Here is a 20498-nt window from a genome sequence, read left to right as displayed (position 1 = left end):
ATCATGATCTTGTGTTAAAAATGTTTTTACGATGTTTTATATTACATAAAGCAATTTTGGCCGTTACATCTTAAAACGCACCGCTACCAATACATTCTGCTGTCATTCATTACGTTGTACTTGATCTTCCTTGTCAGCATCTCTGTGGCACAGTCAGACGTAAATCTCACACAAACACGGTGGCGAGATGTTAACTACCCCGTCTGGCATATAGAAGGTCGTGGGTTCGATCCAAACCCTGATGCATGTTCTCCCTGCGGTCGTGTGGATTTTTATCCGGCTCCTCCGGTTTATCACTTGCCATGTAGAATCAACATGTGTTTAGAGTATTGGCCTCTATACATTTCCACATTATAAATCACTTTGTAAAGCTATATCAATTGTGGCCAGGTCACTTCTGAAAAAGAGCTATATTGCTTATTGGTGCTTACCTGGTAAAACTAAATATAAAAAAATACAAACACTTCTGATCGGATTTCGATTTAAAGCTTTCGTGACTGCAGGGATTCATCTTCTTGGTTCTTTCGGTAAAGTCACGTAGAAGGAAAAAAAAAAACATAATAAAATAATTCTCACGACGTTTCGACCACAACGCAGAAGGCAGAGTCAGACTCTGAGTCAGACTCTGCCTTCTGGACAGACCTGTTCTCCACCTGAAGACGGCTGCTTGCGTTGTGGCCGAAACGTCGTGAGAATTATTTTATTATTTTATTATTTTCCTTCTACGTGACTTTACCGAAAGAACCAAGAAGACTTCTGATCGGTTAATGTGGGGGCAGTGAGGACCGCCACAAGGCCTAGCGACGCCAGGGCGGACGCTAGTTTAGCGGAGGCCACGTGACGAAGTCAACGCGGACGGCTGCTGGCGCCAAGGTCGGCCGCCCGACCCCTACTACTCCGTGTCGTACTCCTTGAGCAGTCGGTTGGCGATGACCAGCCGCTGGATCTCGCTCGTGCCCTCGTAGATCTCGGTGATGCGTGCGTCACGGTAGTGCCGCTCGGCCGGCATGTCTGTCACGTAGCCCATGCCGCCCAGGATCTGTATGGACTGCAATCGACACCGCCGTGGGTGGGGTTAAACGTGGGGTTATGTGGGGTTCATTTATCATAAACAAGTGTTGTGTTCGATGTGAATGTAACAGAGGGATGTCTCAAAAAAGGTTAAAGCTTTTCATTCTATTTTCATTCTACAGTGTCTGGTATTTGAATATCGTATTTGGTCTGCAATTCCGTCCTTGCTAATTATCTAATTTTTTTTTGCTCAGGCGCCTCGAAATGTACTGCATGGGAGGTACGGTGTAAATGATAACAGATAATGATGAACGTGTCTCTTGACAGATCTACAGCTAAGTTTGCTTACATAACCAATTGATACATTAAATATGTTGCTATATTACGAGAACTGGTAGTGGGTGTTCCGTGCTTCATAGTGAGTTTGGTGTAACACTCTTAAAAAATGCCCCAAAAAAAGTTAGTTATCAATAAACTGATTTCATACTTAGGTTTAGCACCCTTAACACATCTCCAGCGACATACATTTGTAGGCATATGTTTAAAAAAGTTTAAACTGTTGTTCCAAAAGTTTGTGGGAAAAAATGCTTTAATTTAGATACTTGTATTTGTATAGCTAAAGCATAGATTGGACTATAATTGTACCAAATTTTATCCAATCTGGCCTTTCTAGAACATCACCTGAACTTAAATCGCTAACGATCGACTGCATTAGATATGGGCAAGACGATGCCACTTCACAAAATGCATGTAAATGTATTTCAATATTCAATTCTTATTGTCTGAATAAATATGAAATTTTATACTTTCAAATTATAAATGTGCACTCATCAGCAAGTCTGCTTCGGGACCACTGAGCACAGTGAAGTTGGTAAGAAAGGCAATGTCTGCAAGAACGTACCTGGTGTGAAATAAAGGTAGCAGCCTCTGATGCTGCCAACTTGGCCATGGCAGCTTCCTAACACGGGCACACAAACACGCAGTCACGGACACATTCAAACGGGCATCTCCTACCTAAACGATTTACAACTGCATAATTTTCCACACGATTAATTCACCGTTGCATGCATGCATACGGTAATAACCCGATTTACGTCACCCCCCGTCACATCGCTCCGCAAACACGCTGTCGCTTTCTTAACACCGCAACCCGATTTGCGTCGCCTCAACCCACAATTACGTCGCTGACAGCATCATCCGTCCTTTCTGATATCCGTCGCCTCAGCCTCCACCTGCCCTGTAAACGAACTACTTTGCGTCGCGCATAAATAGTTGTACTGTACTGCAGAGTACAATACATTATTTACCTAGGGTTTTTTGGAAATTTGTAAAAATTGCTTTGATTGACGTTTTCAATATTCGTCGCACCTTTCAGGAACGCCTCCCCGACGTAAATCGGGGTATTACTCTGCGATATAAATAAGTAGGCTCACGATAACGCGCATCGACTCATGTTGCTGACAATCATTTATTTATGGATTTTAAAAAGTATTTTTTGCTCGTGTTGCATTTAGCCTACATGGAGCAAAGGAGACTATAAACGAGAATGGGAATAAAATAGGAACAATCACATACCTGTCAACCCCTACCTTGTTAAAGACCAATTTAGAACTAATAGGGGTTTTCCCCTTTTTTCTGGCAACAAAACTGACACCTTTTGCAAGGAATCATGCTTACATTAACCACAATACTTGCAGTCAAATGCAAACAAAAAACAATACTCTGCAAGTATTGTGGTTAATGTTAATGTAAGCATGATTCCTTGCAAAAGGTGTCAGTTTTGTTGCCAGAAAAAAGGAAAAAAACCCTATTAGTATATTTTGGTACTGGCAAAGGAGGTCCCATGATGACCAATTTAGACTTTATTTGTCACCCCGTGCCCTTATAAATCTCAACGTTCATCCTATAAAGTCCCATCACCAGGGAAAAACACAAAGACAACATTTTTATTGCCCGTACTGAAACGGCCGTACGCAGTATGGACATAAAAACTCGATTTCCCTGCACAAGAAAACGGGTAAACCATATGGGTTGACACGGTATGAAATCCAAATGAGATGAAAAATAACGAGACAAATGAAACTGTGACTTCGCATCATGAAAACGAATGAACTCGCAGGGTGGGCAGTGAGGGTGGATTGTTCTATACCTCCTGCAGTAACAACAGTGCGGATTTATACAGCGTCTGAAAAAATTACTGAAGATCAAGAAAGTGCACAACACATTCATAAATACATACACATGATTGAACACATGCATACACGGAAATATACATCTGATCGCAGATATACTAAAAGAACACACTTATAATATAGACAGACACATACAAAAACAAAGATCTCCCATATAGCCGGAGCAGACTGTTGGGGCGCACACATACAAACACATATAGGATATATATACACTACAGATATGTGGATACACATATAGACACCTGTATGTACAAATACACATAATAAAACATACACATACACAATGCAGACACACACAAATATACACATAGATACAAATATACACAATAAAGACACACACAAATATACACATACATACAAATATACATATACACACGACGCAATGGCTTGCCATGTTAACAGGTAATATTGACAAAGATTTCCCTCATTGCCTTAACAGACTTTTGGGACAAGTGTTGTTAGCGAGCATCGATGAAGACCGACACAGCACACGAGGTGGTGGGTGGTCAGCACCACGCTCAGCCGCCTTTGTCACCCCAGTGACAATATTTACACACCGCACCAGGTTCTCATTTGAGGCTGAGTCGACCTAGGGGAGTCCCAGGATGGGTTCAGATATCTGTCACCGATGTTGGCCGTGAGCGGTAATCGAACTCGGGTCACCAGGTTCGTAGCGTAGGGCCCTGACCACTGTCGCACCGCTCCCCATACAAAGACACAGATCCCCCTTATAGTCTTAACAGACTGTTGGGGCAAGTGCTATTCGTGAGCACCTGTGAAGGCTGGAATGGCATACGAGGGGATGGCCAGCTCCACGCCCGGCCGCCTTTGTCTCCCCAATTACAATGTTTACACATCGCACGAGTTACTCATTTGAGGCCGAGTCGACCTAGGGGAGGCACAGGACCGGTTCAGATAATCGTCACTGATGTTGGCCGTGAGCGTGAATCGAACTCTGGTCGCCGGGTTCATAGTGCAGCGCGCTAACCGCTACATTACCGCTCCCCATACACACACGCAGACGCGTACACACACCTACAAAGATCCCCCGTATAGCCTTAACAGACTGTAGGGGCAAGTGCTGTTAGCGAGCACCTATAAAGGCCAGCACGGCACACGAGGGGGTGGGTGGCCAACACCACGCCCGGCCGCCTTTGTCTCCCCAGCGGCAATATTTACACATCGCACCAGGTACTCATTTGAGGCCAAGTCGACCTAGGGGAGGCCCAGGACCAGTTCAGATAATCGTCACTAATGTTGGCCGTGAGCGGGAATCGAACTCGAGTCGCCAGTGTTTGTAGCGCAGCGCAGCGCTAACCACTGCGCCACAACTCCCGACACACACACACACACACGCGCGCATGTATTCACAAGCAAGCGGCGCGCAGTCAGACGCGACATGCGGTGAAGTGGGTGGCGATACCTTGGTGTAGTTCTTGCCGTTGTCCTTGAGCATCGCGGCTCTCCACGTGAGCAGTCGCGCGCTCTCCAGAGCCAGAGCCATATCCGAGAGCTTAAACTGCATCACAAACGCCCACCCGTGTTTTAGACTTGCAAACAAACGTGCTCCAAGCTATAAAACGATTACTGGGGTCATCACAAAAACTGCTCGTTTAAATATATTGCTGGTTTGGGAAATGAACAACAAGATGAGTCTGCTCGTGACAAGAAAAAGGTCGATGTGTATTAAAAAGACACCAGTGACAAGTGTGACTATCTCAATATTCTATCAACATTGGCGATTACTATTTGTTTTGTTGAATTTATTAGAATACCTCGACGACCATGGTTGTGATCTATTTCTAAAAGGAAAGTGGCGAATTTATAAGACAAAGTTCTTACATTCATTGACATTTGCTGCCAACGAGAGGTAATGAACTGTCGCAATTTTAAACCAATGTATTTTTCTTGGCTGTAGTGCCTCCAGAGGCTGCAGGGGTCACGTGAACCCAGAACACAACACGCATTGAACGTCGATTCTCGCACACGTGATTTGATGCCTGTATCCCGAGCGATAGAATCAATTTCAAGAGACGCATCGATGCACCGTTACGTTAACGAATTTTGTTGCGCAATTGTACGTGCGTTCATTTGACGCACTGATAGCTGCACATGTTTAACCCACACTGAATAAACAGGGACGCACACGAACAATAAAATCAACTTGGCAGTAAGGATTTCAGGTTATCCAGGTCTCCCTGTGTTGACTTTTGCGGAACGTGCAACGTATGAAACCTGCACGGTTATCCGTACCTGAATGGCCTGAAGCTTGGTGATGGATTTGCCAAAAGCCTGCCGCTTGCTGGCGTACTCCACCGCGCAGTCGAGCGCCGCCTGTCCGATGCCCAGCGCCTGGCCTGCGATGCCGATGCGCCCCGAGTCGAGGGTTTGCTGCAGGACAACGGTTGAGCGGTTACGGGAACAAATTCATCGATTCCTGCATGCCTGGGTCTCGCCAAACGCCAGTCGTCATGACACGCCATTGGTACGCCACCTGTTCGTATTTAACAATCGCCCCCACCGATATCAAACACCGCGTGGGCGCTGCCAGAATGCAGCGTCTGTCGCCCCCAATCGTCCGCTCGCTGAACTTCCCCCATTCCCTTGCTGTGAAACAGAGGTGGGGAACCTTTTCGTTCCCGAGGCGCATTATAGGATTTTCGAAGACGTTTGGCGAGTCACACATTAGCGCACACACACATCCCTCAGGCTCTAATGTCACTGCAAGAGGCTCTTGCCGGTAAAACAAATTTAAACACATTATTGCCAGGTCAAAAATATTACCCTCTAGCACCAATTCAGTGCAGCCAAGATTCTTGCAGTGATGGATAAAATATCGTTTGCGGCTGTTTCAAACTGGAAGGTCACATGTGGCTGTATGATTCCTCACCCCTGCAAGAGGGAAATGTTAGGACGTCCCGGGAAATAGTTGCTTCACCATTATAAGAACATTAGTTGACAAAATATTGACAAATCTGGCCAGTGCTCCCTCTAGTGGGTGGCTGGAATGGCAACGTCAAATTGCTGTATATCCAAGAGGTCACAGCTTTGTAGACCAATTCTTGATATCAAAACTTTTTATCGGTAAGCCACAACTCCATTACTCTGTACCACTGCTGTAATAAGTTGCCATGGTTGCTGACAGTAAATGTGCTGCCGGTAACTATTGTCACAAAGTTGTCCTGGTGCCGTGTTTCACAAATCCAATCCCTGCGACACCTCCTCCCCAAGGTACAGCTTTCTGTGATTACCAAACATCATGTGAAATCAATTGTGCAGTGGCTTAATTTGCATGTGACTAAAAAAGACTGGTAATTTAAAAGAAAGGTTGACCTTGGTGGGCCTCAAGGTCTGCAGTTGAGAAACACTTTCCGAGTTTACACCATTGGAACCTCCTTTGCCAGTAGCAAAATATGATAATTGTTTTTTTACCCTTTTATCTGGCAACAAAACTGACACCTTTTTTTTACAAGGAATCATGTTTGCATTGACCACAATACCTGCGGTCGGAATGCAAAAAAAAAAACACAACTCTAATAATTAATGTATGCACTGTCCTTGAAATTGATTGGTCCACACCCGAGACAGCTTTCCTTAGAGCCTAGTCTCACATGGTGTTGGACCAGACCGCAGGTATTGTGGTCAATGCAAACATGACTCCTTGTAAAAAAGGTGTCAGTTTTGTTGCCAGATAAAAGGGTAAAAAAACAATTATCACTTTCCGAGTTTATCATGCCCTTGATATGACATTTTCTTGAACAGCTCACAAACTGTTTTCAAGTAATCCCACAGCAATTTGTAAATGCAAGAACCGACAATTACCATTGCAATCTTGAAGCCCATTCCAGGCTCCCCCACCATGCTGTCCCGGGGGATGCGGCAGTCCTCAAAGATGAGGTTGGCGGTGGATGATGCACGGATGCCCAGCTTGTCCTCTTTTTTCCCCAGCGACAGACCAGGGCACGGCATAGGCAGCACAAACGCGCTGATGCCCTGCTCGTGTGCGCGCGTGTGTGTGTGTGTGTGTGTGCGGTGACCATTCATGAGAAGTTGGATACAATCACGGTTCAACAATATTTGTTGGATGTACTCAAATGCTGGTGCCAAAAATGATTATTTGACTTTCTGCAGAGCAAATAATTTCTACCAAGCACTATTTTGATGGTATGGGTGTGCATTTATTTAGCAGCATTTTTCATATTTAAGCAGGGATCTTTCCAAATTTATTTTGCCTGTACTCATTCACCATCACATGCTGATCATTTATTTCGACTGCTTCAAAGCATTCCATTTTGTGGAAGGGCCAAAATGCACAAAAACATATATATATTGCCGACGGCCAAACTTTCAGATACCTTACGTGGGCTACGCGGTAACGTACACCTCAATCACTTCTGTCACTGAGTGCGCGAAAAAACAAACTGTTGCCAAACTGAAAATCTTCCCCACTAGTACCTGATTAGTGCAGCGATAATGTTGCAATAAAAGAATATATTGTTTCGAGGTGGTAGGCCTCATGTGACCGTGACCTTAGAGATATCACGATGTCATGAAAACAAGATGATTGCTGCTTCGGAGCTCTTACACAAGAACAGAATTTCGATTTAAAGCTTTCGTGACTGCAGGGATTCATACTCTTGGTTCTTTCGGTAAAGTCACGTAAAAGGAAAATAATAAAATAAAAATAAAAACATCACAAATATAAAACAAAAAAAATTATCACGACGTTTCGACTGCAACACAAGCAATCATCATCAAGTGTGAAATCCACAGCAAGAAAATTTGTGGATTTCACACCTGATGATGATTGCTTGTGTTGCAGTCGAAACGTCGTGAGAATTTTTATTGTTTAATATTTTTATTATTTTTATTATTTCCCTTCTACGTGACTTTACCGAAAGAACCACGAATAAGAACAGAATTGGCAACAAAAAAACCCGAGCCTTGTTGTTAAGGCTCAAAGGAGTTTTCTACCGGCGAGACGCTTGTTAACAATCCTGGTGTGGCGAGTCAGTGTCTCCCGCTAGATCTGCGAAAGGGCGTGCTCCACGCGTGGACGTGTCCCAGCAAGGAGAAGAGGGGCACCACCTTGTGCTTGAGGCTCTTGTCGGTGGTGGCGAACACGACCGTCGCGGAGGCGTCCCAGGCGTTGGTAATCCATGCCTTGGTGCCGTTGATGACCCACGAGTCCCCGTCCACCCGCGCCGTGGTGGAGGCCGCACCCGCGTCGCTGCCGTTCCCTGCGTGGCGCAGAGCCCACGCGGTGTGGCTTACGAGGGTTAGACTCGCACGTCACTCACACGCCACTCACACATCACTTGTACGCCACGGGTCGGGTCGCTGTTTCACAATCTATTGGTCGACGTGTAACCCCTAGTAGACCGATCAGCTGGCTCCGTACCCCCCATCAGCAATAACTGCAAATTGTTGAATATTTAAAATGTTACTCTTTGGTTCTTTCGGTAAAGTCACGTAGGGAGAAAAAAATAATAGATCACGACATTTCGCTCGCAACACAAGCAACCCTCATCAGGTGAAAAAGAGCTTTAAATCAAGATTTAAAATGTTAATTTTAATTACATTTACATGCAATTAACACATAACATATTTAATTTACATGCAATACAAATTTACTACATGTTCACATTTTAAGTATGCACTGCCACCGTAACACCATATTACCAGCTTCTTTCGCACCGTACGTAGCCAACCGTGTTCATCGTGCCCACTGGCATTAAGTGATTTGCACAATCGGTTGTTATAGGCTGCGTGGCTATGTGGTAAACATCAGAGGGCAGTGCTAAAAACTCCACACTTGTACTTTACTTCTACGCTCCCACATCCATGCTCTCCTCCTTCACAAACCCACGTCGTCCGGCGTGGAGAAGTGTTGGCCAGATAACCACTGCGACCGCACGGCGTGCGGTGACCCTCATCCAGCGGTGAATTGACAATGGGCTGTGCATGTACATGCCGATTCATGTTACCAGAAAGTGGCCAAAAGAGGTTGGTTATGTAATGAAACAGCGGCAGTGGGTGCTGTAGATGCGAAGGAAGCCAATCGAACTTGTCGCGCACCTGGCTCGCTCAAACCGAAGCAGCCGATTTTCTGTCCGTCCGTGAACGAAGGGATCCACTTCTCCTTGATGGCATCACTGCCGTACTTCAGCACCGGCCCGAGGAACAATGACTGGAAGCAAACACGTTAAACACAGGCAATGAGTATTTGTGTAACCTGTAAGGCTGTATGTTGCGTATCAAAAAAACAGCCCGTTGGCAATTATTCAATAATGTTCTTCACCTGAGGACGGCTGCTTGTGTTGTGGCCGAAACGTCGTGAGAATGATTTTATTATGCTTTATTTTTATTATTTTATTATTTCCCTTCTACGTGACTTTACCGAAAGAACCAAGAAGATGAATCCCTGCAGTCACGAAAGCTTTAAATCGAAATTTAATGGATGTACGTTGAACTTCTTTAGCACCAGACAAAGCGAACCATGCTGATTAAAGGTGTGAATGAAGGCTCCTCACACCATGTTAGTCGTTGTGGAGTTATTTGATTAAAATTCACCACGATGGTCAGTGTGGGTTTGGGAAAAGAAGGGGCCCAGGACTGGTTCAGATATTACTCGCCGCGATATTGTCGCCAGGAATTCAACTTGGGTTGGCAGGTTCACAGTGAGCTAACTGCTGCGCCACCACTCTCACCCGCATGAATAACAAATCATTGCTAAACTGGGAAAATGAGAGAGAGAGAGAGCAAATTCTTGGGATTGTCCAAGGCCAACAAGTCCAGGGCAGGAGCCAAGAGCCAGGCACAGACTCAGCCATATGGGCCTGGCACCTGACCTCGGGTTATAAACTTTTACAATCAATACAAGGCTATGACCAGGACCACAAAGTGGGATAGCAGGTAGGGCAGTTTGATCCAGGCCTCAGAAAGGCTGGAGAGGGCATCATAAATAGTCGTGGTGGCCTCAAAGCGGGCGGCCACAGATGGAATTTCGTCCCGTGTCTCCAAAAAGGCAACGGTTGTGAGCAAGGTCAAGGGTGCACACGGGATGATTACACTGGTCAACACACTTTTTCTGGCATAAGGTATTCCAACGGTTTTAAGGTAATTTTGGGGTGCTGATCTATCACATCAGGTTTTTGAGATATCAAATATTGCATTTTCAATAAAAACTGCAGAAGAAAAATATTAAACAAATGTGGATATCTACATAAAATGATATTATAAACACACTATCCTAAAAATACAGCACCATATTTTAACACTAAAGCAGTCACTGACTCGCAACAACTTGCAATCATAAGTGACAAGAGTTAATTTCGGGTAAAATCAATGAAAATGGGGTATGCCGATAGCGTAAAATGAGATGTGATAGAGCAAAATCTGAGATCAGATTTGGAATCAGCACCCTGAAATTAGTCTAAAACAGCTGCAAAAGTCCAGGAGAGAAAAAAAAAACGTTTTTTTTTTGTTAACCAGTGTTACACGATGGGTCTTGCTCTACGGGAACATGGGCTCCAGGAAAGAGGCTCACATTGTTGACACTCATGATGACACCAGTGGACGCGCAGCCTCTGCTGATCTCCTCCAGCGCGATGACATAGGCCAGCGTGTCCAGCCCCGCACCCCCGTACTGCTCGGGCACCGCCATGGCCAGCAGCCCCAGCTGCCCCATCTTCTTGATCTGCGCGAGGGTATGGACAGAGACGTTTGCGGTACATTTTCCAAAACAATAAACCTCCCTGCTCAAATCAGCCAATGGAAACAGTTGAGTGTCCTGTTGACATTGTCTGTTAGCATCAAACGCCTGCAATGAAAAGCATGGCTCTGTAAATGCAGCCCTTATGTCAATCCACTACCGCAATGAGGGCCTCCCCATATTGTGCGGGGTGTGAGGAGTTATTTGACCATACTTCACTTCGCTTGGTCAGTGTGTGGGGTGATGAAGGTGGGGAGCATGGATGTAGCAGCGTAGCACAGAACAACGGCTTTTGCTGCATTGCCCTCTGCTGACCACCACATGGCACAGCCCTGGAGTCACCGGACAAGGAGGCGTACATGGTTCCCATCCAACAGCTATTCAAGCTCAGAACTGCTTAGATTCAGAGTTATTTGATCATATGGAAAATATGGTAATAACAATGTCTTTTTTCGATTTAAAGCTTTCGTGACTGCAGGGATTCATCTTCTTCGTTCTTTCGGTAAAGTCACGTAGAAGGGAAATAATAAAATAATAAAAATAAAACATTATAAAATACAATTCTCACGACGTTTCGGCCAGAACGCAAGCAGCCGTCTTCAGGTGAAGAACAGGGCTGTCGGAAAGACAGCGTCTGAATCATTCAGACTGAAAGACAGCGTCTGAATCATTCAGACTGAATTCAGACTAAATCATTCAGACGCTGTCTTTCCGATAGCCCTGTTCTTCACCTGAGGACGGCTGCTTGCGTAGTGGCCGAAACGTCGTGAGAATTGTATGTTATTACGTTTTATTTTTATTATTTTATTATTTCCCTTCTACGTGACTTTACCGAAAGAACCAAGAAGAACAATGTTATTAATAAAGATGCACTTGATAAAAAAGAGCCTATTTGATGTGGCAGAAAAAAACATTATGAACTTAAACTTGAATGAGCATGCATATAGATGTTCTCGAGTCATTTCTTGAGCCACCGCTGTGAGTTGTGAAAAAAAGCTACACCGGTTTATTTCAGTTCATAATCCATTTTTGTAGTACAGTGCCCACATGAAGGTGAGGAGATGGCCAAGGTGAATCCAAGGTGCATGCAAATGTGAGGCACAAGTAAAACCCACAATAGTTGCCTCTAAAGTCATTTCAAAGTGAGTTCAAGGGCAAATGACTTCACACAGCTGTATATAACAGGCACAGTGTGTTAACCTTATCCACAGTTGCACAGGAATGTCCAGTGATGCAACAGAGCAAGGGCCTCTATTGGGAAGTTAAACTGTCTGTACAGAAGCCGTGGAAGCTAGTTCACAGCTGGGTCCACCCTGTGGTGTGTGCGTGATTTTGGCAAAGGCGTGTTGTTGGTAGTAGTCTAAGAACAAACCACCTGAAATGCACCAGATTGCATCAGATTTCGTGAGCCTGGATAGTGTTTTGATGGGTGACCTTCACGCGCAGAAGGTTGTTATAGGCTGCCGCCAGGCTACGTGATGGGCAGCAGAGGGCAGTGTGGAAAAATAGATTACGATGCTGGGCCTTACGTACCCCCACATTTATGCACTCACTTTAACCAACCTGCACTCAGCAGGGAGAAAGAAGACGGGTGCTCAAACAACCCCCACGACCTTCATCCAGCAGTGGTTTGACATAGGTGCGATGAAGCCACCCTGTGGCACGTGTTAATTTGTGTGTTGCTTGTGATGGTGATGTGGTTGTAATGTAGGTGTCGCCACGTCAGTGTCGTGGCCGTAGGTGTGGCCGTGTCGGTGGCATGGCTTGGTTGGTGGTGTAGCCGCGTCGGTGGTGTGGCCATGTTTGTGGTGTGGCCATGTTTGTGGTGTGGCCATGTTTGTGGTGTGCACGTGTCGGCAGTGTGACCTTGTCGGCGGTGTAGCCGTTTCGGTGGTGTAGCCGTGTTTGTGGTGTGCACGTGTCGGTGGTGTGGCCGTGTCGGTGGTGTGGCCGTGTTGGTGGTGTGGCCGTTTCGGTGGTGTAGCCGTGTTTGTGGTGTGCATGTGTCGGTGGTGTGGCCGTGTCGGTGGTGTGGCCGTGTTGGTGGTGTGGCCGTGTCGGTGGTGTAGCCGTGTTTGTGGTGTGGCCGTGTCGGTGGTGTGGCCGTGTTGGTGGTGTGGCCGTGTTGGTGGTGTGGCCGTGTTGGTGGTGTGGCCGTGTAGGTGGTGTGGGTGTGTCGGCGGTGTGGCCGTGTTTGTGGTGTGCACGTGTCGGTGGTGTGGCCGTGTTTGTGGTGTGGCCGTGTCGGTGGTGTGGGTGTGTTGGTGGTGTGGGTGTGTCGGCGGTGTGGCCGTGTTTGTGGTGTGGCCGTGTCGGTGGTGTGGCCGTGTCGGTGGTGTGGCCGTGTCGGTGGTGTGGCCGTGTTTGTGGTGTGGCCGTGTCGGTGGTGTGGCCGTGTCGGTGGTGTGGCCGTGTCGGTGGTGTGGGTGTGTTGGTGGTGTGGCCGTGTCGGTGGTGTGGGTGTGTCGGCGGTGTGGCCGTGTTTGTGGTGTGCACGTGTCGGTGGTGTGGCCGTGTCGGTGGTGTGGCCGTGTTGGTGGTGTGGCCGTGTTGGTGGTGTGGCCGTTTCGGTGGTGTAGCCGTGTTTGTGGTGTGCACGTGTCGGTGGTGTGGCCGTGTCGGTGGTGTGGGTGTGTTGGTGGTGTGGCCGTGTCGGTGGTGTGGCCGTGTTTGTGGTGTGGCCGTGTCGGTGGTGTGGCCGTGTTGGTGGTGTGGCCGTGTTGGTGGTGTGGCCGTGTCGGTGGTGTGGGTGTGTCGGCGGTGTGGCCGTGTTTGTGGTGTGCACGTGTCGGTGGTGTGGCCGTGTTTGTGGTGTGGCCGTGTCGGTGGTGTGGCCGTGTCGGTGGTGTGGGTGTGTTGGTGGTGTGGGTGTGTCGGCGGTGTGGCCGTGTTTGTGGTGTGGCCGTGTCGGTGGTGTGGCCGTGTCGGTGGTGTGGCCGTGTTTGTGGTGTGGCCGTGTCGGTGGTGTGGCCGTGTCGGTGGTGTGGCCGTGTCGGTGGTGTGGGTGTGTCGGTGGTGTGGCCGTGTTTGTGGTGTGGCCGTGTCAGCAGTGTGAGCTTGTCGGCGGTGTAGCCGCGTCGGTGGTGTGGCCATGTTTGTGGTGTGCACGTGTCGGTGGTGTGGCCGTGTCGGTGGTGTGGCCGTGTTGGTGGTGTGGCCGTGTTGGTGGTGTGGCCGTTTCGGTGGTGTAGCCGTGTTTGTGGTGTGCACGTGTCGGTGGTGTGGCCGTGTTGGTGGTGTGGCCGTGTCGGTGGTGTGGGTGTGTCGGTGGTGTGGCCGTGTTTGTGGTGTGGCCGTGTCGGTGGTGTGGCCGTGTTGGTGGTGTGGCCGTGTTGGTGGTGTGGCCGTGTCGGTGGTGTGGGTGTGTCGGCGGTGTGGCCGTGTTTGTGGTGTGCACGTGTCGGTGGTGTGGCCGTGTTTGTGGTGTGGCCGTGTCGGTGGTGTGGCCGTGTCGGTGGTGTGGGTGTGTTGGTGGTGTGGGTGTGTCGGCGGTGTGGCCGTGTTTGTGGTGTGGCCGTGTCGGTGGTGTGGCCGTGTCGGTGGTGTGGCCGTGTTTGTGGTGTGGCCGTGTCGGTGGTGTGGCCGTGTCGGTGGTGTGGCCGTTTCGGTGGTGTAGCCGTGTTTGTGGTGTGGCCGTGTCAGTGGTGTGGCCGTGTCGGTGGTGTGGCCATGTCGGTGGTGTGGCCGTGTTGGTGGTGTGGCCGTTTCGGTGGTGTAGCCGTGTTTGTGGTGTGGCCGTGTCGGTGGTGTGGACGTGTCGGTGGTGTGGGTGTGTCGGCGGTGTGGCCATGTTTGTGGTGTGGCCGTGTCAGCAGTGTGAGCTTGTCGGCGGTGTAGCCGCGTCGGTGGTGTGGCCATGTTTGTGGTGTGTACGTGTCGGTGGTGTGGCCGTGTCGGTGGTATGGCTGTGTACGTGTGAGTGTGCATGTCCGTGTCGGTGGGGTGACCGTGTCAATTAGGGTGGCAGCATCGAGGTGGTGTGCTGCTGTGTGTTAGGGATCCTGGGACGCCAGACCTGCTCGCCGGGGAAGCTGTGCTCGCGGTCCAGCCTGCTCGCAACCGGGGTCAGCTCCCTGTCGGCAAAGTCCCGGCACGTCTGCCGCAACATCTGGTGTGTCTCCGGCAGCTCGGCTATCTGGAAGGCGGAGTGGAGCTGACGGGCCCATGGACCCAGCCTCAACACTACACGGGTACAGGCAGAGGAAGTCAGGTGATACACACAGCGATACTTTCTGTTTTTATGAAGGGGCTTTAAATTGGCTTATTTAGTCTAACACACACACATTCTAAATTGTAATATCACCAATCTGCACTGAAGTATGATCAAAATACTATTCTGAATGACGTAGTGTGGGGAGGCCCTTATCCGTTGTTGGATTGCGAATTGCTGAAATACAATGGATACATCATCTGGATGGATGGGTGTCTCATTAACAAGCAGAAAAGTTGGCAGCTTGGTTAGGGTAACCTCCAATCCTCCACGACCGGCATGTGGAATTAAACAAGGTCTGCAAGCGTGCAACCCCTAATCCAGAAAGCCACAGCTGTCTCAGACTCGGGCCACTAACGCATAACATAGGCATCCCTAACCATTACCCCATGTAACCAATGCATCAGATAACTCCCGACTTTACCCCCGTGTAACCCGAAAACCGACCTAACGTGACCCTGCATCGTACTCGACATTGTTCACAGATGAAGGAGGCCGCTGGCTTAGTCATGAACTGCGACAGCGATACCCGAATTAACATCAATCCGACCTACCTGTAGCAACACACAACCATGTCTAGATTTGAAGCTTTCGTGACTGCAAGGATTCATATTCTTAGGTTTTTTCGGTAAAGTCACGTAGGTAAAACATTTAAATTAATAAAAGTAAAATTAAAATAAAATAAAAATCACGACGTTTCGGAGGCAACACAAGCTGTGACGGTTCCACCTGAAGACGGAAGCTTGTGTTGCCTCCGAAACGTCGTCATTTTTATTTTATTTTACTTTTATTAATTTGAATTTTTTACCTACGTGACTTTACCGAAAAAACCTAAGAATACACAACCATGTACCGTACAGAGTAGCCGAGATGTCTTGTGACCCCTATTTACGTCTCTAAAAGAAAAATGTTGAAGGGTTTATTTAAAACAAAAGAAAAATATGTCAGGGGTCAATTTATTAGGGGTCACAAGCCATCTGCACCACCCCGTATAGTACTGTACATCGTTTCGCTGCGATATGGCAAACCCGCGATATGTCGCACGATATAATTGTCTACGATAATCGTATTTATCGAGTTTTTTGCAAGTTTTTTTCTCTCAATATTTTGCTCTACGCTGCTCATTTATTTTCCTTTTTTTCTGAAACACGTACTGAGTATCAAAATCAATAAATATTTTTTTTATTGATTTTAATTAAAGTGCTGTTTAGCGAGCGCCTCGACACACGAGTGGGTGGGTGGCCAGCACCACGCCCGACCGCCTTTGTCTCCCCGGTGGCGATGTTTACACACCACAGCAGGTACTAATTTGAGGCTGAGTCGATCTAGGGGAGGCCCATGACCGGTTCAGATAACCCGCTTCACCGGGTTCATAGCGAAGCGCGCCAACCGCTCACCACCGCTCCCCACTACACACCGTGACACACACCGTGACACACACCGTGACATACACACACACATCGTGACACACACACACACACCGTGACACACACACACACACACCGTGACACACACACACACCGTGACACACACACACCGTGACACACGCACACACACCGTGATACACACACACACCGTGATACACACACACACCGTGACACACACACACACCGTGACACACACACACACCGTGATACACACACACACCGTGACACACACACACACCGTGACACACACACACACCGAAATACACACACACACCGTGACACACACACACACCGTGATACACACACACACCGTGACACACATACACACCGTGATACACACACAGTGATACAACAACAACCGCCATTCGCCACTAAGTGGCGGTGACGTCACCACGACGCTTGTGCCAGGCCAAGTGCACCTTGAGGCCACGTGAAGTGTCGAACGCCCGCAGGCAGGAGGTCACGGGGCAGACCCAGCAGGTGCCACGGGTCGACTGACCGAGATGACCGAGATGACTGGCTGATGCACCACCTGTGCCCCCTACTGTACCAACTTGCTGTGCTTTAGCCACCCAGTGATACACACACACACACCGTGATACACACACCGTGACACACACACCGTGATACACACACACACCGTGACACACACACACACCGTGACACACACACCGTGACACACACACCATGACACACACACCGTGATACACACACACACCGTGATACACACACACACCGTGACACACACACCGTGACACACACACCGTGATACACACACACACCGTGACACACACACACACCGTGACACACACCGTGACATACACCGTGACACACACAGCGTGACACACACAGCGTGACACACACACAGCGTGACACACACACCGTGACACACACACCGTGACACACACACACACCGTGACACACACACACCGTGACACACACACACACACCGTGACACACACACCGTGACACACACACACCGTGACACACACACCGTGATACACACACACAGTGATACACACACACACACACACCGTGATACACACACACACCGTGACACACACACCGTGACACACACACACACCGTGATACACACACACACCGTGACACACACACACCGTGATACACACACACACCGTGACACACACACACACACACACCGTGACACACACCGTGACACACACACACCGTGATACACACACACACCGTGACACACACAAACACACCGTGACACACACACACCGTGACACACACACACCGTGACACACAGACACCGTGACACACACACATACACCGTGACACACACCGTGACACACACACACCGTGATACACACACACCGTGACACACACACACACACACCGTGACACACACACCGTGATACACACACACACCGTGACACACACACACCGTGACACACACACCGTGATACACACACACACCGTGACACACACACACACCGTGACACACACACACACCGTGACACACACACACACCGTGATACACACACACACCGTGACACACACACCGTGATACACACACACACACACACACCGTGACACACACACACCGTGATACACACACACACCGTGACACACACACACCGTGACACACACACACCGTGACACACACACACACCGTGACACACACACACACCATGACACACACACACACCGTGACACACACACACCGTGACACACACACACACCGTGACACACACACACACCGTGACACACACACACACCGTGACACACACACACCGTGACACACACACACCGTGACACACACACACCGTGACACACACACACACCGTGACACACACACACACCGTGACACACACACACACCGTGACACACACACACCGTGACACACACACACCGTGATACACACACACACCGTGATACACACACACACCGTGACACACACACACACCGTGACACACACACACACCGTGACACACACACACCGAAATACACACACACACCGAAATACACACACACACCGTGACACACAACAACAACAACAACAACCGCCATTCGCCACTAAGTGGCGGTGACGTCACCACGACGCTTGTGCCAGGCCATGTGCACCTTGAGGCCACGTGAAGTGTCGAACGCCCGCTGGCAGGAGGTCACGGGGCAGACCCAGGTGCCAAGGGTCGACTGACCGAGATGACCGAGATGACTGGCTGATGCACCACCTGTGCCCCCTACTGTACCAACTTGCTGTGCTTTAGCCACCCGGCGCTCCGCTCGTTGTTGTGAGCGTCGCTCCTCCGCCCTCCGTTGTTGTTGGAGGGCGACTGCCTCCAACTGCCCAGTAGCGTCCTTCACGAGCCTCCTCCACTGAGGCCGATCTTGACACCGCTGGTACCAGTCATCGGCAAGTCCACTCAGCTCCACGTCCTCCTGTACCACATCACTCCATCTCTTCTCTAGCCCGTGCCGCGCCCGTTTAGCCCCCTCGATCCGGCCGAACAAAAGCTGTTTAGGCATGCGGTTGCTGGGCATGCGGGCTACATGACCCAGCCAACGCAGCCTTGCCTGCCGGAGGAGCTCACTGATGGGACTTTGCCCAGATCTTTCAAGGACTTGTGAGCTCCTCACACAATCCAGCCTGGTTAAACCCAGGATGGATCGTAGGCAGGCCAGCCTAAATGTTTCCAACCGGCGAAGATGCTCCACTAGGGGGGTCCACGTTTCGCAAGCGTAGAGAAGGGAGGGAATGACCGTGGCCGAGAAGACCTGAAGCTTCGTGCGGAGCGACAGACCAGGTAGCTTCCACACAGCGTTACGCAACCGATGAAAAGATATTGCCGCTCGACTGATTCGGAGTGAGACCTCTGCTGATAAACTGGAGCCGGTCATAAGCACACTGCCCAGGTATGGGAAACTCTCTACTCTCTCCACAACTGCCCCATCACCAATTGGGAGTTGTGGGGGTGGAGTGTCCGATGGTACAAAATACCCAGGCAGGTGCTTAGTTTTTTTACCGTGACACACACACACCGTGACACACACACACCGTGACACACACACACCGTGACACACACACACGCGCGCATAGTTACGAACGACAAAACAACACAACAGTGACCGTGAGACCTTCCTGCCACCACCACCGCTGCCAGCATCCCCTAACCATTACCCCAGAGAGAGAGGCGGACAGCCGTCCTCGACATCCACACACACGATACCTGTCTTCCTACACGCAAGCATCATCCAGCTGTGACGGGGGTTGACGGTGGTGGTGGTTGACGGTCTTGGTGGTGGTTGTTGACGGTCTTGGTGGTGCTTGACGATGGTTGTGGTGGTCGTGGTGGTTGTTGCAGCCCCAAGTTGGCTTCCGATTTCGTGCAGCGCGGATTCGTCACCCGCGCGGCGTCAGCACGGCTTGCCAGGTCAGAGGGGGCGATTTCCCTCCAGATTTTGGAAAGGTTCAATTCGCAGAGGCAAGGGCCCATCCATTTAGTGCGCATGTAGGGGGGGGGGTAACCCAAATGCGTACGTTTGGGTATGGGGGGGGGGGTCTACTGGCAATGTACGTAAGCATAGGAAACTGTGTAACAAAAAAAATGCTGTTCCTGGGTAGTAAGTGTTATTTCCTAATTGCTTATGTTTCAAAAGTACACAAAATGGCTATTATTCCGCACAAACTTTGCTTTTGTGACCAGGACAGTGATATTTTGAAACTTACCTATTTTCAATGAGAAAACGTGGTGTGCATTTGTGTTATTCCTTCACACAAAGTCCTGGTCACAAAAGCAAGTTTGTGGGAAATAATAGCCACTTTCTCTACTTTTGAGGCATAAGCAATTAGGAAATAACACTTACTACCCAGGAACAAAATTCGTGTTACATAGTGTAGAATTTGCCTACATTGACCTTCAAGTGACCCACAGTTCAGTTTATTCAGCTGTCAGACAACAAGTATGAGTGGGACTGTG

General features: G+C 48.9%; 1 protein-coding gene across 1 annotated transcript; it reads right to left on the bottom strand.

The window, feature by feature from the left end:
- Positions 1–640: 640 nt before the first annotated feature.
- Positions 641–19932, bottom strand: ACADS (acyl-CoA dehydrogenase short chain). The gene is made up of 10 exons (XM_078595442.1): positions 19749–19932; positions 14933–15099; positions 10753–10902; positions 9282–9393; positions 8292–8443; positions 7026–7196; positions 5457–5594; positions 4627–4722; positions 1913–1969; positions 641–1048 (listed from the first exon to the last, which is right to left on the bottom strand). Exons 1-10 carry the CDS (start codon positions 19771–19773, stop codon positions 893–895), a joined length of 1224 nt encoding a protein of 407 aa, XP_078451568.1. The 5' UTR covers positions 19774–19932; the 3' UTR covers positions 641–892.
- Positions 19933–20498: the final 566 nt, after the last annotated feature.

Source organism: Lampetra planeri, chromosome 6, assembly GCF_965212315.1.
Source record: "Lampetra planeri chromosome 6, kcLamPlan1.2.h2, whole genome shotgun sequence".
Lineage (NCBI taxonomy): Eukaryota > Metazoa > Chordata > Hyperoartia > Petromyzontiformes > Petromyzontidae > Lampetra > Lampetra planeri.
This window is presented reverse-complemented; position numbering and strand designations above follow the sequence as displayed.